At 48.9% G+C, this 23,890-nt stretch overlaps 1 protein-coding gene across 2 annotated transcripts; it reads left to right on the forward strand.

Moving 5' to 3' along the window:
- The first annotated feature begins 980 nt into the window (after positions 1-980).
- YTHDF2 (YTH N6-methyladenosine RNA binding protein 2) lies at positions 981-23,047 on the forward strand. Of its 2 annotated transcripts, none has more exons than XM_037380642.1 (5): positions 981-1,270; positions 1,530-1,554; positions 1,948-2,027; positions 6,236-7,816; positions 12,205-22,095. In XM_037380642.1, exons 1-5 carry the CDS (start codon positions 1,244-1,246, stop codon positions 12,415-12,417), a joined length of 1,926 nt encoding a protein of 641 aa, XP_037236539.1. In that variant the 5' UTR covers positions 981-1,243; the 3' UTR covers positions 12,418-22,095. The 2 variants fall into 2 exon arrangements, with proteins under 2 accessions (XP_037236539.1, XP_037236538.1); XM_037380641.1 differs by lacking the exon at positions 12,205-22,095 and adding an exon at positions 22,104-23,047 and having other exon boundaries at positions 984-1,270.
- Positions 23,048-23,890: the final 843 nt, after the last annotated feature.

The raw sequence follows: 23,890 nt of genomic DNA on the forward strand, positions 1-23,890 counted from the left end.
CGTGTGCCCCGCCGTTTTCCCCCTCTTTCCCTCTTTTTGGTTTTTTGGGGGGGCTTTTTGGTTTTTTTGCTGGCCGGGGTCCCTTTGGGCCCTGCGGTGGGAAGACAGAAGGGGAGAAGCGTCGGGGACCTTTAGAGCTGCGGAGGTTTGGGGGGGCTGGGGGGGGCTGCTTGGCTGGAAATATTAAGCAAAACAACAGCAAAGGAAACACACCTGGGGCGGGTGGGTGGGCAGGGGAAGGAAGATGTGTTTGGCTATTTTTTGCATTAAAAGGAAAACTCGAAGGTCGCTTCAGTGGTTTATTTGCGGGTAGGTGCGCGGCCGCGGCTCTGGCACTGCGAGTTGGGCAGGGGTCTCTCTGCCCGTGGCCCGGAGGGGGGGGTCGCGGCTGCTGGGACCCCCAGCCTCGGCAGGGAAGCATTTTGCCGGCTTTGGGATGGAGGTGGGGGCCCGTGGCAAGTCGCCCCCCCCTCGTGCAGCCGTGGGAGCCAAATCCCATGGAGCTGGGGTCAGGGATCCCCCTCCTGCCATGCTGGTGAGCCCCCCGCAGGCACCCCCTTGGCTGGGGGAGGTGGGGGTCCTCCGGGGCCCCCCTCCCCAGTCCGTGCTTACAGCAGGTCCCTCGGGGACAGGCTCAGCGTGGGCTGTGCACCCCCCTTGCCCCCACTCCCATCCTCCCGAGTGGGGGGCGGGGCCTTGCCCTGGGGGTCCCCAGCGCGGCCGTGGCCCCTGGCCCCCCGCCCTGTGGCGCTGAGCAGGGGGACGGGGGTGCGCAGACACGAGGGGGCGGGAGCAGCAGCCGGGCCTCGATTTGCCGTTTTTTGCCGGAGAAGCGCGGCGGGGCGGCGGGCGCGCCTGGCCCTTTAAGAGCGGCCCCGCACACACACGCCCGGCCGAGCGGCGGCGCCGATCCCGCCGGTCCTCCACCGGCCCGGCATGCACTGCGCTCCGCCCCCCCCCTCCCCCCCCTCCCGCCATTGTGCCTGGGAGCGCGGGGCGCGCGCGCGGTGCCGCGTGACGCCCGGGGAGCGCGTGTGGGCGCGAGGCGGCGGGCCTGGGCCATAGACGCGGGCCGGAAGGAGAGGCGAGGGGGTGGCTAGAGCGTCGCCCCAGCCAGGCAGCCGCCGCGGGCGAGTCGGAGTCCGCCAGGCAGCCGCGCCGCGCCCGCGCCCGGACAAAGCCGCCGCCGCCCGCCGCCCCGCCCCGCCCCACCCCGCCCCGCCAGCAGCCCCGCCGCGGAGCCATGTCGGCCAGCAGCCTCCTGGAGCAGGTAGGAACCCCGCCGCCACCGCCCGGCCTTCCCCCTCGCCGCGCCGGGCCTGGTCCGCTAGGTGAGGCCGCGGCTCAGGGCCTAGTGGCGGGGGCGCGGGCCGGGCCGGGCGGCGGCGGCCTCCCCCCCGCCTCCCCGCCCGCAGGGCCGCGCCTCCATTGTGCTGCGGCGCGGCCGGGCCCCCAGCCCGCCGGGGGCCGCCTCGCCCCCCTGACTCACCGCTCTCCCTCTCTCTTTCCACGCCGCGCCGCCGCGCCAGAGACCCAAGGGCCAAGGCAACAAAGGTGAGAGCCCGGGGGCGGCGGGGGGGCCCGGGGGCGGCGGGGGGGCCCGCGGGAAGCTGCGCCTTTGGGGAGCGTGCCCGCGGGGGAGGCACGGGGAGGATCCCCCCGCAGTCGGCGGGGCATGGCCTCGCCTCCCCGCGCCTTCCCGCAGCGGCGTGGCTGCCAGGAAAACAAACCCTGGGCTGGGACGCCCGTCGCCGTGTCCGGGGCTGCGGAAAGTTTGTGTTCAGGGTGTTTGTGCAGCGGTGGAGTGGCTTTCCGCTACCCGCTGGGCTACGTGTGGTGTATTAGAACGAGGGGGAGCTAGTTATGAGGTTTGTCTCGTAAATAAGCTGGCAAAATGTTCGAGTTTATCGGCAGGGTTCTTTCTAACGTGCCGCATCTCTTCCTCAGTGCAAAACGGATCTGTGCATCAAAAGGATGGGTTAAACGATGATGACTTTGAGCCCTACTTGAGTCCCCAGGCTCGGCCGGTGAGTAGGCGTACCTGCTAACGGGTAGGAAGCACCAGGAGCCCGGTGGCTTCACGCTGCTCTCTAGTGAAGGCAGCTGTGGCATCCTTGTGTTTCCCCATCTCCACTGCTTGCGTTTTGGTGTTTGCCAGCTTCCTTGCCATTTTATACATGCTTTTTTCCAGGCAGAAAACACTGAATGCTATTAGGTTGAGGTGGGGGGAGGTATAAAGGTTTTTAAAACTTCTCAGGGGTGTAAGGACTTCTGACAGTTGATGTTCAGCTCTTTTTGTCAATGTAACTGTCTCGAAGTTGCAGTTTCTGCTGTTTCATTTTTAGTGTTATGACCTTGTTTCCTTGCTGGTTTCTGGTTCTTTACACTGTCCGAGGAGATGCACTACGTTGAGTGGTGAAATTGCCTCGCACAATGCAGTTACGTGCCGAGGGCTTTTGGAGGATACCATCAGTGTTCTTCTCTCTCTACCGCGTGAACTGAAAATGTGTCTCATGGGGTTTTCTGTATTTTTCGTCAAAAAGACCTACAGAACACACATGTGCTAAAGGCTGTTAAGACTTCTTGAGAGCTTCAGTTAGAAGTTGAGCTGGAGAGCTTGCGATCAGCTGCTGAAAGCCAGTCTTCCAGCTACTTTTCCTCTTAACTCTATTTACGATTAGCTCCACTGGTAGCTGGTTTTTTTCTTTGTTTTTTCTTAATGAGCAGTAGGAGAGTGACACTGTAACAGATGGAGTTCAGCTGATTAGGTGGTACAAGTTAGCATTCTAGATAAACATCTGTAGTGGCACTGGAGCAGTTAGTTCATTCTCAGCATCTCTTTCCTCTCCAGTTGTGATTAGTAAAAATAAGCTGTTCTGGTTTTCCCTATCTGTATTTTTTGATCATTTTTACTAGTCAACGTATTATTTTTTTTCATAGAACGGTGATGCATGTTTTATTGGAACACAGGAACAGGTTTCTGTCTCAGTTTCTTGTTGAAAATCTTTGGGTGTTTTCCTAGTTTGTGCTGAAGATTTGAGATTAGATATTCTTTAAGGTCCTGTCAGATGTTCATAATCTTCAGAATTCAGTCTGTCCATTAAGATAACTTGCTGCATTCAGCTCCCTAAAAAGTTTCAAGCCTAAATGCCACCTGCATAGGGCAAGAGAGTGTGATTACTTTCTCAAGTCTTGAATAAAACTGGGTACTTTCCTCGTAGCTATCAACTAATGGTGAGTTTTTTCTATCCCAGAAATTAACATCGCCAAATTCCAGCTTCCTTGTGAATGTAGATGTATTTCCTGCAAAGCGTAGCTTTATTTAAATCTAAAGAGAACGAAGGTTGCTGTAATGTTAGAAGCAACATGATATTTTACCCTATTTTGTGTGTTTGATGAAGAACTTCTGAATATTTAGTTTCTTTTTGCTTGTCATACTGGTAAAAATAGGTTTTAAAAATAAGGAAGTGATTGGAGCATGCCCCAGGAGGCAGAGCAGAGCTGTTGCTCTAGAAATTCAGCAGGAGTGAGGTGAAACAGCCATGTTAACTTTGAATGGAACTTTAGGGCAACTTGTATCCCACTTTCTCACCATGTTGTGTCGCATGTCATCTCTCATCCGTGTTTTGACACTTGATAGAATAGAAAACAAAACCCTGGGGTTCAGTCTGGAGAGGGCTGTGGTTCTGCTGAGCCAACCAGCCAGGCTCAAAACCACAAAGGTGTCGAAGCGTGCACCTTTTTTCTGAAGGTGGGAAAGGGAGTTACAGATATGGCTCTGAAAAGTAAATTAGATGAGTAACGCCAGTGCTTTCTGAAATTGCTTTTTGAACTCTCCACACAAGCATGAGGTAACCATGTTGTAGAGTTTCATGGCTCTTCATTCAGGAGCTTGCTGTTTCAGGTGCAACTTTTAGTAGCTTGTCAGCCTAGTAAATTAGGTTACTGTGTATTTTAAAGCTCAGATACACAGTAAGTCATTCTTCAGCAGTTTAAAAACCAAGCTTAACAGCAACAGTAAGCTTAAACCCTGGTTCTAGTCTGAGGTGAAGAGGAATTGTGAATTTGAGGAAATAACTGTACAAAAATTCTTGGCCATTGCAGAGAATTAAAAGCTGGTGACATTTTATTTGCATGCTAATCAGTAACTGTGTCGGTTGTGCGAGTGCAGGGTAGCAGTGCGAGGTGGGGTGCTTGGTAGCAAAGTGTAGTTCTAGACATTCAGGTAGGGAACAGGAGCAAGCCTGTTTTGAATCTGCTTTGAGCTGGCAGTGCTCAACTGTTGTTCAGCTCCTGTGCTCTCTTACTACGTGAGTGTGGGTGGTGAATACTTCACAGGTAAGAGTTTAATACAGGCTGCGTTAAAATGTCTCATGAAGTTAAACATGTAATGGCAGGTAATAAAATATTTTGAGGGGACAAGGGGACAGGTTTTAATCTGAGAGTGATGTGTTCCATGTGCTTTGAGGGAGAAGCCTGCGGAGAGAAAACGTCTGCTCTGCCTGCTGGGCTCAGGTTTTAGGGGTGGGTCAGCATGTTTATGTTCAGTTAAAGGCAATTTCCAGGAGTCTACATTGTCACTCCTATAAATGAAGGTGTTATCTTTTGAAGAGACTTTGCTGGTTCAAAATAATAATTTATTTTTTAAGTTCCTTCATTTGCCTTACAAATTAGTGTCAGTATTTGTGCTCTTGGAAGATTGAGCCCTGAAGACTGTTCGTTGGTGTGGGTTTAGCAGGTCTGAGTTCCTCAGTTAGCAAAACTGTATCCTGGGTAAGAGTTCTGTTACTAATTTGCTCTTGAGATCCCTTTGGGAAAACAGAGAGTGTCTCTGCGTTTTTGTGCATTCACACCATGAAATACCACAGAAAGCTTTTTGGTATTTTATACAACAAAACAAACCTTGTCTCTGAAGACATTATGTTAAATAATTCCTATTAATTTTTGTAAAGTTGGGGCTGGATTAGCCCCAGACTGTTGCTGTCAGTGGAAGGTGGAGTGGCAAACCCAACTATTTCTGGAGGGTGCCAGAGCCATCTTTAGAGCCTCCGTAGATTTCAGTATGGCATGAAGTCCTTTGGGAGCTGCAGGTGGCACGTGAAAACATGATTCAACAAAACATTGTAGTAGAGCCTGCTGCAAGCCAAGCTTTTAAATGGGAACTGAACCTGACTTTCATCTCATCTGCATCGGGCTGACATGTAAGCGGCTGTGTAGCGTGAGGCTGTCTGCACACAGGTTCAAATTACTGGATGATAATGTCCATTAGTGTGGCTTTAACTGCTCCCCGGAGGGGACATTGGTTTGAATGAAAAATGACAGACTTTTTCATGTAAGCAAATCTTGGTGATGTCTGAGAGTTCCCTAATTGTAAAATGAGGCATTTGGTTTTGTAACCTAAAGGCTGCTTGGATGTTAAAAGGGAGACGAAGGCATGGAGTGGCTTTTTGTTTTTCTCCTCTCTGAATCTGAAGCCTGGTTCCTTGTGCAGCTGCTGTCACCATGCTATGAAAGGTTCCTATTGAAACCTAATTGATTACTCCCCGTTTTCAGGTATTTTTTTTTTCGTATGTGCCCGCAGCACTGGAGCAGTTTGTGTTTTGAGGAGTAGGCTTTAAATCCCTGTTTAATTGCAAGTTCTTGGAATATTATGAGCTCTGAAACTTTAAATTGTGGGGATAAAGCTGTTCTCATGGGTAATAAGTTTAAGGAAGGCAATTAGGAACACTCATGATTTTGGCAGTGTACTTCCACTGGGTCTTTTTTTCTCCATATTCCACTTCCCTCTGCATCCTTCACGCAAACTCTCCCTCAAGCAGCAGGATAAGGGTTGACGAGTACGTTATACAGACAAGAAAAGCCCTCGTTGGTAGTAGCTACAAAAAGATGATGATAATATTTGGATGCTAGATAAGATACTGTTTTTATAGCCTGAGCAGGAGCTCTAGGGCAATCTGCTGTCCAGTCCCGCATCACGATCACAATGCGTTCCCATCTCAGCATGGGAAGCTTGCTAAGTAAGCCTTTGTGTTTCACCGTTCTGGCAACGGAACAGTTTTTAGAGCACTCCTAACAAAGGCAGTATTTCAAGGCCAGGCCTGTTTATCTGCCCAGCCCTAAGGTAGGGAGGGGTGGGGCACGGGAAGTCTTAAGATGGCTTTTTATTCCTGGTCCCTTGAAATTTGTTCAGCTCATTCTAACTATTCAGTGCTTATTTCTTGTTTTTTTTTTTCAGAATAATGCATACACTGCAATGTCCGATTCCTACTTACCAAACTACTACAGTCCCTCCATTGGATTCTCCTACTCCTTAGGCGAAGCTGCCTGGTCTACGGGGGGTGACCCACCCATGCCCTACCTAACCTCTTACGGACAGCTGAGCAACGGGGAGCCTCACTTTCTCCCAGACGCGATGTTTGGGCAGCCGGGGGCCCTTGGCAGCACTCCATTTCTTGGGCAGCACGGCTTTAACTTCTTTCCAAGTGGGATTGACTTTTCGGCTTGGGGGAATAACAGTTCTCAGGGACAATCCACTCAAAGCTCTGGCTATAGTAGCAATTACGCCTATGCCCCTAGCTCGCTGGGTGGAGCCATGATCGATGGGCAGTCTGCCTTTGCTAACGAGACGCTGAACAAAGCTCCTGGCATGAACACCATCGACCAAGGGATGGCAGCTCTGAAGCTGGGCAGCACAGATGTTGCGAGCAGCGTCCCAAAAGTCGTCGGTTCCGCTGTCGGTAGCGGATCCATTACCAGTAATATCGTGGCATCTAACAGTTTGCCTCCAGCTACTATCGCTCCTCCCAAGCCGACCTCCTGGGCTGACATTGCTAGCAAACCGGCTAAGCAGCAGCCCAAGCTGAAGACCAAGAATGGCATTGCAGGGTCGAGTCTTCCACCGCCTCCAATAAAACATAACATGGATATTGGAACTTGGGATAACAAAGGGCCGGTGGCAAAAGCCCCGTCACAAGCCTTAGTTCAGAATATTGGTCAGCAGCCAGCCCAGGGGTCCCCCCAGCCTGTGGGTCAGCAGATCAATAACAGCCCACCGGTGGCACAGCCTTCAAGCGGGCAGCAGCCCCAGCCGCTGCCGCCGCCGCAGCCAGCCCAGCTGCCTGTGCCGCAGCAGACGGCCCAGCCCACTCGCTGGGTTGCCCCCCGTAATCGCGGCAACGGGTTTGGTCAAAACGGAGTGGACGGTAATGGAGTGGGACAGTCTCAGGCCAGTTCTGGTTCTGTTCCTTCCGAGCCGCACCCAGTCTTGGAGAAGTTGAGATCCATCAACAACTACAACCCCAAGGATTTTGACTGGAACCCAAAACATGGCCGGGTTTTCATCATTAAGAGTTACTCTGAGGACGATATCCACCGTTCCATTAAATATAACATCTGGTGCAGTACAGAGCACGGCAACAAGAGACTGGATGCCGCCTATCGCTCCATGAATGGGAAGGGCCCTGTTTACTTACTGTTCAGTGTCAACGGTAGCGGTCACTTCTGCGGAGTAGCAGAAATGAAATCTGCTGTGGACTATAACACGTGTGCGGGTGTGTGGTCCCAGGACAAGTGGAAGGGACGTTTTGATGTCAGGTGGATTTTTGTGAAGGACGTTCCCAACAGCCAGCTGCGGCACATCCGCCTAGAGAACAACGAGAATAAACCAGTGACCAACTCCAGGGACACTCAGGAGGTGCCTCTGGAAAAGGCTAAGCAGGTGTTGAAAATCATTGCCACCTACAAGCACACCACCTCCATCTTTGATGACTTCTCACACTATGAGAAACGCCAAGAGGAGGAAGAAAATGTTAAAAAGGTAACTTGTTTGTCTGTCTTGGTGAAGTCCTGCGGGGCAGGAGATGGAAGAGGGCTGCCTTACGCTGTACTAAATCCAGGGTGTGAAGACATGGGCTTCTGAGCAAGCTTGGTGGGCATCAGTTGGCCTTTTGGCTAGCTGCGTGCTCACACATGGAACCCGCTACCCAAGTGGCAGCTCCTGTTTGGGGTGGAAATGCGTGCCAGCACCCTGGCGGAGCAGTGTGAGCAGGCTTGTCCAGGCCCTGCCTGCAGTCGACCGCCCTTCGGTTGCTCTAAATCTCAGCCTTCCCTGAGCATGTGTTCTAAACAAAATTTATTTCTGTGCTATTGTCAGCTCCTAGATCAGAATAGTTTAGAGGAGGAGAACAGTGGGGGGTTTGAAGGGCTGTTAGGAAACAGAGCTGGGTCTTTGAACGGCCGCCTAATCCACCCCCTACCCAAAGTGGGGTCAGCGTGACAGATGTTTCCCACCACTTGTAAAACCTCCAGGAACAGCAGTTCCTGTCCCTCCCCAGGCAATCTATTCCTACACTTAATTATCCTTCCTGTTAGAAGGCTTTGTCTAATGCCCAACCTAAATCTCCCTCACTGCAATTTAAGTCCATGAGTGCTTGTCCCCTCTCCGGTGGGCACGGGGCAGATCGTTCCGTTCCTCCTCACAGTGAGCTTGGTTGTACGTGAATCTGGTGGGCTGCTTGCATGGGCGCTGCCCGGGAGCATGGCACGTGAGCCATGCTTGCCACCTGCCCGCAGCTGCGCTGGGTTGCTGCATGGCTCTGGCTGCTCGAAGCCTGCTGTCATCATTGATTCGTTATGGGAGGATTGCTAATTGACAATTCTGCCCGAAATTCAGTGACCAGTGGGCCTCGAATCATACTTGGGTACAGCTGTGTTAGTCACCTGTGGCTGACCTTCCCCACAATAGGGGTCTTGCTGGGATTTTACCAAAACAGTAGTTACAAATTAGCATCAGCACAGCTTTCTGGTAGTTTGCCAATTTTCTGATGATCCCTTTAGCTTCGGCAATGGGGAATTTTCCACCCAAGGGTTGAAGAACAGAATTGGGAGCTGCAAGTGCTCACAATGACAGTGAATTTTTTTAATATCTTTTACTTGGAGCATTATCTGTATAAATAGCATCACCCATACGCAAAGGTGGTCGCGTTTTGCATCTGATACTGTAGCACTTAGAGCGCTTGAAGAAAATCTGTAAGGGAGGAATACATTGCAAGGTGTGGAGGTGTAAACTTGATTTTTGTGAAAGCCTGAATATTTTGCGTGACTTCACATCCTAAAATTGTTCCATTTGGTATCCAGCTGTACTGAAGTGGTGATTTCTCTTTTACTAACTGAGGTTTTGAATGTAATCAGAAACCTGGTCTGTGCAGGACATCTTCGGAAGTGTGCAGGACTTCGCGTATGCCTCAGATCTGACTTGAAGGAGGAACAGTTTGCACTGTGAGAGGGGCAGACCTTGGCACAGTGGGAGGAGGCAAGGGAGCGGGGGAATGTTGCTGCTGGGCGAGGGATGGATGGAGGATGTGGAGAGGTAATACTGGCTAAATACAAGCAGGCAGCAAGCAGAAGGAAGAGCAACAGAGCGGGGAAATGCTGAGGGAAAAGTGGACGAACTGATAGTCTCTTCTGCAGGAAAGCTGCTGTGTTTGTGAGTTGTTTGTAATGTCAGAAGATCAGTACAATACTAAAAATGGCTTAGCAGTTTTCTTAAAACTGTAAACTGTCTCTATTCATCTTTCCAATTGCATTTTGAGGTCTCCTCTCCTTTCTTCAGTTTCTCTTGAGAGACATGCTAGTGCTTGAGGGTCAGAAGCAGAAATGGTAGCTGATAGATGCCAAGTGTGCCAGCATCTCCTTTCTAAATGATGTTTGAGTTGATTTGGTGTGGCAATCCAGCGCAGAAGTGGTTGATTAGGAAAACTTGTTCTTTGAAAGGGAACTTAGTCATATCTCTCTGGAATTCATAGTCAAGGAGGGAGTCTTGTAGATACAAAACAGTTGGTGTTTGCTTTTTACCATTTACTCACTCTGTTGCATGCTCAGGGCCCCTGCCCTGTAACATCCGGCACGGAGGAAGTGACTTGGTCTTACAGCAACAGTTTGACCTCCTCAATTGCTCCCTGACGCAGCCTTGAAGATGGTTGAGGTTTCTCTTAACTGCTTTTTCATGGTTTCATTGAGAAGCAGTTGGTTTTGCTCAAGGAGGGTTTTGTGTTTGGGTTGGTTTTTTTCCTGGAGTGAATGCTGATGGTTACCCTGGCACTGTGGGTGGGGAAAAAAAGCCCAAGCCATGCTATGTCTGCCTTGAAGCGTCAGGTAATCACCTGGATTAAAAAATATATCAGAAAACAGAGCTGAGGCGCTGGAAAGTTAAAATGCTGCTGTGGCGCAGCACCCTGCCTGCGGTCTGTCAAGCTGCTTTTGTGTTGGGGAAATCCCATTGCTACCAGCTCTTTGTCTCTGCTACCAGTCTTTGGATGGCAGCAATATGTTAATGTTCTGCATTCCTGTTCCTTCAAGCTTAAATGTCTCAAGGTTTGGCTTGTTTTGAACTTTTAGCAAGCTGCAATTGTTTCACTTGGCTTCAACTTGCCTAAACCTTTGTCTGATTTGCAGTTTGATTCCTGCTCGCTACCCGAGCAGATGGACAAGCTCTTGTGAAAGTCTGGAAACTCTTGAATAATCTTTTATACTTCTCACTGTTAGAGTCACTTCTTCAGAATTCCCTAAAATAGTTCCAGGAAATCATATGAAAAATGCTGTGCTTGGTATTTGTGCTGTTCTCCTTGGCCGGCGTAGGAAGGTAGACAAGTCAGTGTTGAAAACACTTGAAATCATGCTCTTATTTGTCCTTTTCTGTTGCCTGTGCCCATCTTGTCCTCAGAGGCTAATCTCCATTTCTCTCAAGTGGCTTGCTTTGCTCTACTAATCCAGCTTTTTAAAAGGTTTGGATGTTCTCCTGACCCAAAATGATGAAGCTGACTCCGGTGTGATCCTACCTGGAGTAGCTGAGGACTTCCTGAAACCTGTAACAGCTGCTTTTATGGTAGAGCATGTCACCAACTTCTGTAAGAGCTGTTTTATCTTTGGGAAAAAAAAAAAAAACCAACCCCAAACAAGAACAACCACCACCTCTAGCCCATAGCAGTACACTTGTATTTCTAGGAACCTTGCAGACCTCAGTGTAAAGATCTTAGATTGTGATCTGCTTGCATGCAGAAGGTTAACAGCATGTGTTTTGTGGGAAAGCAATGAATGTATAAACTCTTCAGAGAAGTTTATCATTGTTCTTTCTCCCGTTGCCTTGCCCAGGGTTGGGTACTTGGCTACTTGCAGGTTGCAGGGATTTTAGGAAGGCTATCCCATGAAAACCAGTCCTGTCCCTTCCAGGACCAGAGTGCTCAGTTGTCAAGTTTGCAGTTGGTAGGAGACACTTCGAGTAGGGACCTCAGTGCCAGTTGAGTCAGGATGAGCTGTGCAGGATGGGGTGGTTTTTTGTGGGGTTTTTTTTTCATGCTGAGGTATATACCAGCCTTGAAACAGAAAGGTGTGATTTGTCATACTGGAGCTATTATTTCCAGAAATGTGCTGCTTTGTCTCAGGTGACGCCATCTGGTGGTTAAAGGAGTATTAATAGTGACAAGTGTCCCTGCCCCCCTTAGAAGATATGATTTAAGGGGCAAAACTAAGTGGCGTTACATGAGCCTGTTTGAAACTGGCAGACTGTTTCACAGTTGCTGTAAAAAAAGGAATGCTTGCTGATGCAATTTGTAAAGCTCTTTATTTCTTCCTAATTTGTAACTTCCGAGGGGAGGAGAGAACTTATTTCCTGTAGGGTGAGCTAGCACTTTTCTCCCACTGTTACAGTCATCCTGGCTAGTGCTGCATTTGCTTTGGCTTTACCGTATGCAGCAGGCCAGTGTTGCTGACTACAAGATTCGATTCCTGGATACTGCACATCCAGGCGAAGCCAGCTTACCTGTGGCAGCAAGGGAGCACTGCTTGACCTCGTACAGTTCCTCTCAGCCCGTGGTCCCGAGGCTGTTTGCTCTTTTCTGCTCCACATCCTGGCCCTAGCAAAGTGAATCGACTGACTCACCAGGACAGAACTTCCTTGCTGCAGATACCCTCTGCTGTTCAGCAGTGCACATGGTTTCTCTCAGTTTGTTTCCAGGACTTTTAAATCCTGTACATCTGTATCCATGCTCATATATTTGCTCAGTAATAGAGGAAATGGAAACCATACTGCTTATTCTAGTAGTTTGGGACTGGCTGTTTGACGTAAGGAGTGCTTTGTGCTTAGATATTTTTAAGCCAGCACTACAAAGCCCTTAACAGCATTCTCGTGTATTTTTGGTTGCATTCTAGCTTTGTTTAAAGGCAGGAGAAAACTGGAGGGGAAGGCTTTTAGATCTGGCTGGTGCTCTAATCTGTGTTTTCCTCTGTAAGGCAGGGGACTTTGTTTCCTCATCCCTAAAACAGGAGCAGCTGGGAGCCATTTCACTGCAACTGAAGTGGAAGTTGAGTGGTGGAAGGGCAAGCCTGTTGCACTTGCCTCAGAGCCCTGCCTCTCGCTGTTAACACCTTGTTAGCAGTCTTTAAAATAATATTTTAATATGACATTTTGTTAATATTATAAAACAGTAAAATACAATGTTTAAAGTTGACTTGCTGAAGTTGGTTCGAGGATGTGTTGAGATGCACTGTTTAAAATCATTTTTTTGAGGACTGGTGATGGGATTTGAAGCTGTTCTTCTCTAGTCACTGAGCCAGACATGGTGAGGAGGTTTTGCACCTCGTACAGGTATGGCCTTAGGCAGAAGGAGCTTATTTCATGGCCTGTTCTAGGGAGCTGGTTCCCAACTCACTTGTTGGCATTTAGTGTGAGCAAAGCTCTGTGCTCCCTTCCATCCAGGTTATCTTCACATTGGCTGGGTGATTTCTGCTCTAAGTTGCAGAATACTCCAAACTGATCGTTCTTATAAATATGTTAATTGCATTCATTATGAACATACTAATGACTTCAAATGAATGTCTTAAATTTAAAAAAAAAAAAAAAAAAAAAACACAACTGTACTTCCTTCAGCAGCCAAGTTGAAATTGCATGTGTGTGGCAGATTCCCTAGAAACGAGGTGGAGGGTTTGGTGCGTGAGAATGGAGTGTGTAAGATGTCAGCAGCAATGGCTGCTTCCCCCCATCCCCCCCCACCAAGCGTTCCGGCTAAATCGCCAGCGCTGAGGTTAATAGCTATGACCCAGGCGTTGTGGTTAGAGTTATTTTATTAACAGCTACTTCTCCAGGAAAAAGTAGTTTTCCTTAGAAGATAAGTATTTGCCAGCAGTTTTGTTCAGTGAAAGCACCAGGACTGGTCCTGCGCAGTTCCCTGGGTTTTCTGTCTGGTGCAGAAGTTCAGTGGGTCACAGGACGTTGCTGAAAGCTGATTAGGATCCCAAGAAGACTGTTGAAGTGCATTGGTATGTGAGCTTGTATATACGCAATACGTCAAGAATAGCTTCATGCACAGTGTTCCTCACTTGTTCTTAATGAAAATGTAATTCTGCAAGGGTTTGTTGTCTGAAAGAAGTGGCTTTCTTTTCTGTCTCCTTTGAAGTGTTGTGTGACAGGTATTTGTTGGGAAGCTTCTTGTTCTATTCTGTGCAATTCTTTTTGCCACAATTACTAGAGTCCTCTCGTTTTCTTGGATGCTCTTGTTTGTACCTGGTAGTGATTGTACTATCTTATGCTTTTGCGTTAATAAACCAGTTCCTTAGTGGTGCAAAATGCTGGATGCTTGCCAAGCTAGAACAGTGCCACCCTGCTTTTACTGTAGCAAAGTTACCCAGGGAAGTCTCCGTTAACAAGGATTGTCATTATCCAGGCTGATTACTGGGATAGAGAGTTGATTGGAGCTCCTTCCAGTGACTAGCGCCCAGTGTGAGGCTTTTTAATTGGTGTATCAGTCATGTCATATTGCGTTTGGGCAGTTAATAATAAAGTGCTTCGATTTTTGTAAACTGTTCTTCAGCAAGGACTCGGAAATGAAGACTGTGTTTCTGGTTCCATATCATTAGAACTTTTTTATTAAAAGGATGATGCTGAGCTTTTTTTTTTTTTGTGGTTAACTGCAGAGCTATTTCTTGTAATGTAATACCAGTTTAGAAGACTTAGATAAAATCTACCTAAAAACCCTTGTATTTTGTTTCTAATCTTTAGGGGAAAAGAAACCACACTACTTTAGTTTCCTTCCCTGTGTGTATCTGTACACACAGGGAAGGCTCTGCTTTCTCAGCCCTGTTGTTTGTAGTGTGATGCCATCTCCTCTAAAATGACTTCAGAGAATTTCTCATCATCACTTGCAAACTCTTAAGAAATCGTAAAGTCCTGCTCATCAACCTTCTGGCTGGTGCAAGCCAGCCTGATTTGGGGTTCAGCTGATTAGAGTGCCATGTTCTTGATATATTAAAGGAAGAAACAAAAAAAAAAAAGTTGAAATATGAAGCTGTGTTCCAGTGAATACTGCTTTGTGTTCCCTTTCAAGTGGCAATAAAATGAGGGTATACACAAATGGCTATAGGGAGTTCATGAATTCAGCTCTTCATGGTTGACAGAAGTAGGCAAATGGATCTCCTCTTATCCTTTTATAATAAGGAATACTGTGATGTGTTTTTCTTGTAGCATGAAGTATTTCTTCTGCGTTACTTGGGATGGAGGTAGTATTTTAGCCTCAAACACAAGAACAACTGCAGCGGGTCAGACCTTAAGTCTGTGTAGTGTCATGTTGCGTCTCTTGTGGCTGCAAGGTCTGCAGGACTCAATAGAGACCCTGCTTAAGCATCTTTGCTCTTTTTCCAGGTAGAAAGCTCCATGTGCGGCTAACAATAACATGGTCAAGCACAAATGTCTGAAAGGGCAGTACAAGCACATATTTATCCATCTCTGAAGGTTTTCCTTACACTTCACAATTTGTGGCTCAAGAATATCTTTGACCCAGAGGATGTATCTTTAGTAGCTTATGATTTCCCTTGTTGTCCACAGGAATTTGATGCATTTCTTGAGCATGCTCAGGATCCTGTGGCAGCAGGATCTTCAGCTTAATTACATCATGTAGGGAAACACATCTTTTTGGTTTGCTTTGTCTGCCTCGTGATACTCCCTAGTTTTTGCACTGGAAGGGGTGGTGAGCAGTTGATTTCAGTGTCCTCTCTGTGTCTGCTCTGCTTTTACAGTTGTCTCTCTTCCAGGCTTGAGAGCTAGAGCACCGTGGCTGTGCAGATGGAAGCCCTTCTGCCCTTTGCTCATCCCTGTTGTTCTCTTCTAACCCTTGTCGGGTGTTCTGCGTGCCCGTAGGGATGGAGAGGAGCGGAGCTGCATGCTGCTGGGGGTAGAGGTGCTGCTTGGGTTTGTATAAAGGCATAGTGACGTGTTTGGCTCCAAGTGATGTTTAGTTTTCTTGATGGTGGATGTTTTCCATGTTTCACATGGATGCGGGGGAAAAAAGCAGGGATTTGGTATGTGACTTTGAGGGTGGTTGGAGGGATGTTTTCCTGGAGTTAAAGACCGTAACCCTGGCCTCGTGTTCCCGATGGTTAATGGTCATTTCAGAGCCTGTCATCTTGGGGTCGGATGGTGATTTTTCCCACATGTCATTTGATTTATCTAAACCAGGTAGACCAAATTCCCTGTAATGTTCAGCTGCTTTTTGTCACAAAGTCCTCCACTTCTTCAGTTGGCCGCTGTTTTTATAACTCTGCATAGCTTAGTATCATCGGTAAACTTCGTCACTTTATTATTCACTCCTCTATCTAGATCTCATATGAATATATGGAACCATGAATTCTAGTGAAGCTCCACAGGTTTTCTCCACACAAGATCATGCAGCTCTTGCGTGGCGTGACAGAGGGTGGTGCAGAGGCTTTACTAACTCTACAGCAGTGACGATTTTGAAACATCAGAGTGGAAGTCCTTCCTTTTTCTAGAGTCACGTGGCAGTCATTTTCTGGTGCTAATACTTATTGTGTGAGCTGTGATTTAAGGTAACCAAAGTAATGAAATGCATTTCATGTGAGCCTAAATGAGAAAGAAGAACGGTGGTCTGTTTTTTTAAAAATAATAAAAAAAAAAAAGCACTTTACTGTATCTGGTTTAGGTAAAGACTCTGATGTGAAGCTCAGAGTGAGCCTCTGGTAAATGCTGTCGGTATTTCAGTGCTATTTGATTAAACTTTCACATTAACTATTCCTGTTACTTTTGTCCATGCTATTAATGTTCTTTCCCACTTTGTGAGGATTTTGGTGCAGGCAGATAGGTCAGTGCCCTGCCCTGCGGTGGGAGATTGAGGTGCCCCAATGGGCAAGCGTTGGCAGACTGCAAAAAGAAAGATGGCAAGCTTCTCATCCCTTGTAGTGACAGGGAAGAATAAAGACTCCCTGGTTTAAGACAAGGAGAATTTTCTGCCTTTGTAATGACTTGAAAAGGCTTGTGGTGATGTTATTTTGCTTCTGCTCCAAAGCCAGCAAGTTGTCCTCGCATGGAGTGCCACTGGGAGTCCTCCCCAGCTGCTCTGTGTTGCTCTTTGCTCTAAATATTCATCTATGTTCTCAGCTTTTACGCCACTCTTGTTTCCTGCACAAGTTTTGCCCTGTGGGACAAGGCTCCCTATGGGAGGGTAATTATAAATGTTTATGGAAATTGGGCTGCTTTACTCCTGCAATCAAATGTGATGTTTAAGCAAGAAGAGGTACGTTCTTTGCAATTGGTTGCATCAGTTTTAAAGGTGCCTTGCAAGGTGCTAGGGAACAGTGGCATGCCTGGTGGTATCTGACAGCTGGGACCACCTTGCTTGTATAAAACCCACTGCAGGGGGAAAGTCCTGGCACTCTTCGGGTCCTCCTCAGCCCTAGCCCCAAGCTAGGTGCTCTGACAGGGTAATTCAGTGTCTGACATAAAGTACGTGGCTGCTGTGGCATTTACGTTCCCTGGTGTTAAGGTATATTGTGGCTTACACCTGCACCTGAGGAATTGCCTCTTGCTGTTCCATATTTATTTTCCATGAGTTCATATCCTGACTAAACAGTGAGGTGACGAGCATGTAGCACCCCGTGGTGTACTTGGGTTTGGAGAGGGAGCCAGAACTTCCTACCTGCCCAGCCATGCACACTCAGTGTGGTGGTAGGGGACACTCTGGTGCTTCCCACTGCCTTCTGCATTTTTGGGGACAAAGCCTGAATTGCAGGGGCTGACCAGGCACAGTTGCATCCCTGCTTGGCTCACACTTTTGCAGTGATGTGAGTTTACCCCTTTTGGGATTCCATGGGTGTTTGAGTTTGCTCCGTTAGATTTTGATCTGTAAAACAAGAGTTACTTTTATTGGCCTATCTCCTGTCTTCGTTCTTGGTGGTGAGCTCTGTTATGTGAGTGGGGAGTAGGTGAAGATGTCTGACTATAACCAGATCATTATTTGATTTTTATCCCCTTTCCGAGATGAAACAGACTAGGATGTAGCTTTTATCTGTAACTCTGATGGCTTTCTGATGCTGACAACAGGAAAACCTCATATTTGGTTTGTAAATCATTTAGGACTTGAGGCTGTTTGTGGAGCAGAAGAGCGTTATAAAGTGATGCATGGTCCATCGTTTGTGCATGCCTTGAGCTGATCCTGCTGGGAGGGCAGCGCTGGGCACATTTGAGGCAGCCGGCTGCTGTAACTCCTGGGTTCTAAGGCACGTCAGAAGTTTGCCTCGGAGACAGAAACGCATGGAAATCCAGCAGTGTGCTTTGCTAGGATCACATCCAGTGTGCGACAGGTGGTGGTGTGAGCAGCAAAACGCCACGTTGTCGCAGCAAACGTCGTGGGCTGTCAAACGAGGTGTCTGGTGAGAGTTGCGTGTGCGTGTCTCAAGGCTGGTATTTGATTGCGGGGTATCTCAGCCCTTTGGGGAATGATGCTGATAGCATAGACCACGCTCCAAGGAAGTGATCTCCTGCAGTTCCTTTGTGGGCAGGTACTGGGCAAGTGATACTTCTTGCTTGTAAGACTTTCTCAGTTTGAGGCTGAGACGGCTTCCTGGCCTGCCTGATGTCTGCAGGCAGCTACGCCGTGCTCCAGGTCAGCTGGGTCCAAATAAACCACAGTTGGTACGCTGCCCAGCTGGGAGCCATGCTCTCGGTTGTTCTCAAGGCCCTCCCTTTCGTTTTAGTCTTCTATTTCCCTATCTGTAGTGTGGCAATAATATCCTTACCTTTGCCAGAGCAGTATTGAGGTTGAATGTTGGTTGTTAATCAGGGTAAGAGCTCTGAAGAAATGTGCAGTGTTACCGCCTATTGCCGTCATTTCACGGCATAAACTCTTGAGCCTTTTGTTGTTGGCTCCCCACAGTGTGACTAGATAACATAATCTTTCATCAGCCTTCTCCACCAGCTTGTTCAGTCGCTATTATCAGGACCTGGCTTGTGATATTGCTGCATCCCCCCTCCGGGGACAGCGGTGATGTGACTGAAGTGGTTTAAAGCGGGATGATTGCAGAGGGCTCCTACTTGGAAATGTTTGCCTCGTGTGAGCTTGGTGCCTCTGAACACCACCAGCCCAGAAGCACGCTGGCCGTGATGTGTGGGTGTCAGCGCTCGATTGAGCCCTGGCCTGCATCTTCCCAGCCACTGGTGTATCACTCTGCACTTCAGTCATTTCAGTGCTGTGGTGCTCCTGCCCCTCTGGTTGCTGAGGGGTTTGGTAGGTGGGAGATGAGTCTGAGCTGGTGTCTTTTCCTGCTGCTCCCACGTGGCTCAATAAGACATGGCCCAGGTCTAATGAAAGTGCAGCTGAAGAGAATAAAACACGTTCTGGTGGAATATCTCTGCCCCGACATGTAGTCCCCGGGATGAGGGCGTGCAGATACTGCTCTGCCTTCCCCTGGGCTGTCCCTTAGCTGGGTGGGCTGTCTGTTACACCATCCCATGGCCTGTGATTTCAGAAGAGGATGAGCCAGGAAGGACAAACGTTTGTAACACTGCAGACCTTTGCTATGTGTTCTGGTACATCTGTTTGCTGCTTTGCTACGATTTGGGTGCTCACTTGTTACTCCATAACACCCCAAGGACCAAGATGTGTTCATGTGCTGCAGTTGGGCTGGTGGATGGGACAGTGTAAAAATCCTGGCTACCCCCTTTTCCAGGAGGAGACCGCAAGCGAGTGGATGTGAATCTCCCAGAGAAAAGCAATGTTGAAATTAGCAGAGAGCCGTTCCTTCCCTGGCAGCAGTGCCCTTGGCAGCACCTGCTTGACCAGGCAGAGCTCTTGGCTGGCTGGCTCGGCACCTCCCGGAGCGGAGGCTTGGGCTCCTCATGGAGAGCAGGGCAGGACAGCTCGAGGTAGGTATGAAGTCAGCCCCTCGAGCCCGTGGCAGGTGTGGTTAGATGTCAGGCTGCTGTTTTCTGTGGCGTGCTCCTTAGGGTACTGTTGGCAGTGCTGCTGGAGGGTAGCAGTACTTCTGCACCAGTATTTCCAGGTTGAATAGCAGGAGGTTTTAAACAGTAGGCTGGGTTGAGAAAAACCAGGCTATAATCTATTCTGAAGATGTTCGCTTTGGTCCCCTCTCTAGCTTGGGGACATGGAGATATCTGCTCTAGCCTCTTCTGAAGGTGTGGCACCTTCTGTTCTGGCACATTGGGATTTTGGGGTGGGGGTGGGGGTGTCACTTTTGCACCAAGGCTCGGTCCTGTTTCCTGCTCCTTGTTAACCATACACTGATGTCAGGAGCAGCTTCGCCTTCACAGCAGGGAGGAGTGACTAATCGTTGGCCCATCTGGTCAGCTAATGGGGTGACACTCTCAGCAGGACCCTCAGCCTCTGTCTGCAGCCAGCCCAGGACACTGGCCCTGGCCGCTGATGGAGAGGGGAGCGATTGAACCTGGCAGCCGGCTTATCCCGTGTCTGCATTGGGGAAGACGGAGGCATTAGCTCAGGCACTTGTGGCTTCTTCCTGAAGGAATGCGTCACGTTGCCATCTGTCCTTGTTGAACGTAACGTGCTGGCTGCTGAGCCAGGCAGCAGAGAAGGAATAGGGCTTGGCACCTTCCTTCTGATTTGTGCCTTTCCCTGCAGCGCTTGTTTTACTTGGTGTTCAAGACTGGCTTTGCTTTCTACCATGGTAGTTTTATTTCACTGTTGTGCAGTGGTGGCTTTTTAGCAACGGGCTCGGGCCGACTTAGTGGAGAAGAGGAGAATTTCGTTGACTTACGTGAGGCAAATATTCTTGAGGAGAACGTGTGCCTTGATCTAATCCCTCTGCCCAGAAGGCGGTCTGTGCGGTGTCGCGTGGGGCTTGCTTTGCCATCCGGCTCGTGCAGAGGAGTTGGAGCTGGAGTCTCCGTGGGCCATGGTCTGCATGTGGCTGAGGGGCTGCCACAGCCTGGGGTGTTGTTTTGGGCTGGATGCAAGGCCTTCTTTTTTGGGAAGGTTCCTAAGAATGGGTGGCTATAAGTGCTGTTAGCCTGGGATTGAAGCTTCTCGGAGACGTCCTGGATTTAGCGGTGGTGGCAGAAGACTTATTTCTTGGAGCAACCCGCATGCTTCTGGCAGAGGCTGCCTGCTCCCCCCACCGGGAAGGTGCCCCTGATCACCAGGTTAAGGAGGGGCAGAGGGAAGCAGGCAGGCAGCGCTGCAGCTGCCCTAAATTTGGGGGACACAACCCTGGGCAGAGCAGCAGACTCACAGGGAAGCATCCAGAACTGAAACAGCCGGGTGTCAGTTTCGGAGCCCTAACAGTGTCCCTTCTCTCTGAGTGACGTATGTTAACACAAGGGAAAAGCCACCTTGTCCTGCTCTGCCAGCAGGCATCTGCTGCAGGTGTTGCCCTGCTCTGGAGGCAGGATGGACCTCCTGAGACTGGCTTAGGTGGGGATTAACTCATTCCACCTCTGAGCATGGGAGCTGGAGCCAAAATGCCTTGGGTGCTCTTCGTGAAGAGACTTCAGACACCTGTGCTCGGAGAAGATGCAGTTAAGAGACAAGGAGGAGCATCAGCCCAGAGCCCTTTAGCTGTTGACAGGTTTTATTTTTGAGCTGGTATATGATCTGGAAATGGTGTTTTGAATGTGGGCTGGACAGCATCTCTTAACCCTTTGGGGTAGCGTAGACCCTCCTCCTTGCAAAGTTTCTCTGTTAAACCCAATCAAAGCCCAGAAGAGGCTGGCCTGTGGTACGTGGCACAGGAGAGGGTAAGTCCTTGATGCCTGGGTATATTTTGCGCTGTGCTGCCTGTTCAGCTTGGTGTAAATGTTTGCCTGGATGGTGCGTTCCGTCGGTGCTGGAAGAGAGATGTGGCTGAATGCCAAGGGGGTGGTAGCAGCAGTCAGCGGGAGATCCCTGTGAACCTGTTGGTTTTCAGGTGAGACGCCATTGGTAGGTTTCAGAGTTACTGGTGAGGTGTTCTGCTGGGAGCTGTGGGCTATGTCAGTCCCTGCAGACAGGCAGATGTCCCTGGGTTTGAGCTCCAGTCTGCTTTGATGCGCACATGGGAGTTCAGGTGAGGCCACGAGGTCTGTGCAACACCCGCAGCGCCTGGGGAGCTGGGCTGCCCTGCTCCGGCAGCAGCTGGGTGCAGGCAGAGCTGTGCCACACGCCCTGGCATTCATTCCTTGCTTCCTCTTTCTTCTCCCTAAAGCAGCGCTGCCTGATCCCGCAGCGCTGCCAAGCCCTGCTCCCAAAGCTGCCCAAGCCTTCCCCAGCCCAGAGCTCTGCTTTGCGACGGCCGAGGTACCTTGTGGGTGCAGAGGGTCTGTGCCATGGGGTGGGGAGCTTTGCCTCCCCCACTCCCAGCACCCACTGACTGCAGCTGCAAACTCCAGTAGTGACAGACTCACTTTTTTTTTTTTTTCACCAATTCTTCCTTGGTTGGTGTGGGTTGGTTTCTTTTGTTCTCCCATTCCTCTTTATGCTGTTAAACCTCCTGCCTGGAGCAGCCTGGTGATGTCTGTCCTGGGGAGAGTCCAGAACTGTGCTGAAGGATGCTGCTGTGAGGAAGAAGAGCAGAGCTGTGGTACGAACAGCCCTTAGAAAGCAGAAGCACAATGAGCTGGTAGACCTTGGCAGTGTAAATACATCACATTAGCCCATGCGGTTGGAATAGCTCCTTTGCAAAGGAAAATACTCTTCTCAGACTCTGCTCACGTGGGACAGGCCCCCGTCGCAGATCCGCCTGTTGAAATGCTGATGTGTGACAGCGATGAATAAGATTGCTCTCTGCTAACAACATCTTTTTTTCTTTTGCAGGAACGCCAAGGCCGTGTCAAGTAAAAGGCTATTCCTCCCACAGAGACTGCAGCAGAGATTGCATCCCAATTATCTTTCAGAGAGAGAAAGAGCAAGCAAAAATATTCCGGAGAGAATTAGGACTTTTTTTTCTTAATTTCATTGACTTCAAAAAGACTCTTACAAACTTGCAGTTTAAAAAAAAAAAAGTATTGGAATTTCACAAGACATAGGACATAAAAAAACAAAAACAACAAAAAAAATCCCTTCTAGGTAGAGTATAGGTAAAAACTGTCCCCTTTCTTTTGGCTTTGGTTGTGATTTCAGAGCATACGCTTTGTTTTTTGTCTTTTTACTATGTTTTTTTCGGATTTTAAAGTCCGTATGCCTTTTTTTTTCTCCTCTAATTTTTAAACCCCGCTGCTTCCCTTCCTTCCACCCCCTCGCGCCTCCTTCCCCTGGTTTTGACATTTGCACTTGGAACACCGAGTTGTAACATCCACCATGGAAAGTGGAGTAACTTTTTTTTTTTTTTTTTAATTTCCCCCTCCTGGCCTAGAAGAGGAGGAATTCTACAAGGAAATTGGGGTTTTGGCCTAAGAAGAATTGAACAGAAATTGTCCACGAGGTTGTGTCTTAAAAGGTGGTTCATTTTTCTCTGACCCTTTGTTACTCAAAAGTCAAGTACTAGGAGTCCTAAGAAATGTTCTGTTCTTGTGCATTATACGGATTTACAGATTAAGTCTGGGTTAATTTGATTTCTGAAAGCTGAGAACAGCAGTAAAAAACCTGTTTTGTTTACAGCAAAATGAATTTTGGACAAAAAAAAAAAAGAAGAAATATTGTAAAATGTGTAGTGACTATGTTTCTTCAGTTTCTTGTTAAGCCAATGAGGAATGGGCGTTGCCTTTCTTTTCACCATTAATCACTTCTCAATAATAAACGTGAGATCCTGTTGAGCATCACTGTTGTCTGCTGCTCCCTTTTCAGCACTGCCCCTTCCTCGGCCCAGCGAGGGCACGTACCTCCCGCTTCCCCTCTGCATGGCAGCTCGGGGGGGTGCTGCTCTATCATACCTTAAAATAATGAGCTGTGGGTTCTCCCTGGGTTTGACGCAGGGTGCTGTGACCCGTCTCCAGGCATCCCAAGCTCGGTCCCAGCCCATTGGGATCGGTTGCGGTGGGAAGATATGCGGTGGTGTGGGCTGGCACCGAGCGGAGCCCCTGCCTGTCCCGAGCCAGCCCCCCCCCCCCCCTCCCCCAGGGCAAGCGCCCCGCCAGCCTCGCCAGCCAGGATTTGTTCCCGTTTCATGTTGGGGGTTACCTGGTTCTTTCCAGGTGTGTGAAGTGCAGGCACCCGCTTGCCTCCCCAATCACCTCCCCTGGGAAAAAACTGCTCGTGGTCAAGAAAGTAAAAAATCCAGGTTTTCTTGTTTTGGCGGTTCGCAGGGAATAAGAGAGTCGCAAACGGATCTGAGCCAGTAACAGGGCTCTAATTGTCAGTGGGTTGTCCTCAAGGAAAATTGTGCTATATTGAAAATATCTCAATTATTAAATCACAGTTTAGAAACATCTGGAACCAGCCAGCTGCCAGCTCTGCTCTTCTCACCTTGGGTGGAAAATCAGCCTGCTGCTCCTTGCTTCCCCAGCGCCCTGTTCCCACCCCGCGCAGGACAGCAAATACCTGCACACCCTGCATGCACTCACTGAAAACTGTGCTTAATTTTTTTAAATTTTTTTTTTTTTTTTGCTAGTTCTTGCCTCTGAGAAGCAAACAAACAAAACCTAATTACAAGTAGCCTGGTCCCC

Source organism: Falco rusticolus, chromosome 3 (genome assembly GCF_015220075.1).
Source record: "Falco rusticolus isolate bFalRus1 chromosome 3, bFalRus1.pri, whole genome shotgun sequence".
Classification (NCBI taxonomy): domain Eukaryota; kingdom Metazoa; phylum Chordata; class Aves; order Falconiformes; family Falconidae; genus Falco; species Falco rusticolus.

What these genes read in the sequence shown, in the direction of transcription:
- YTHDF2 (XM_037380642.1), top strand. Translation starts at nt 1,244, where the DNA reads ATGTCGGCCAGCAGCCTCCTGGAGCAG. An exon ending in CAAGGGCCAAGGCAACAAAG is followed by an intron (nt 1,555 to 1,947) that starts GTGAGAGCCCGG and finishes TCTCTTCCTCAG; the next exon opens with TGCAAAACGGATCTGTGCAT. An exon ending in AGGAAGAAAATGTTAAAAAG is followed by an intron (nt 7,817 to 12,204) that starts GTAACTTGTTTG and finishes GTTGCATTCTAG; the next exon opens with CTTTGTTTAAAGGCAGGAGA.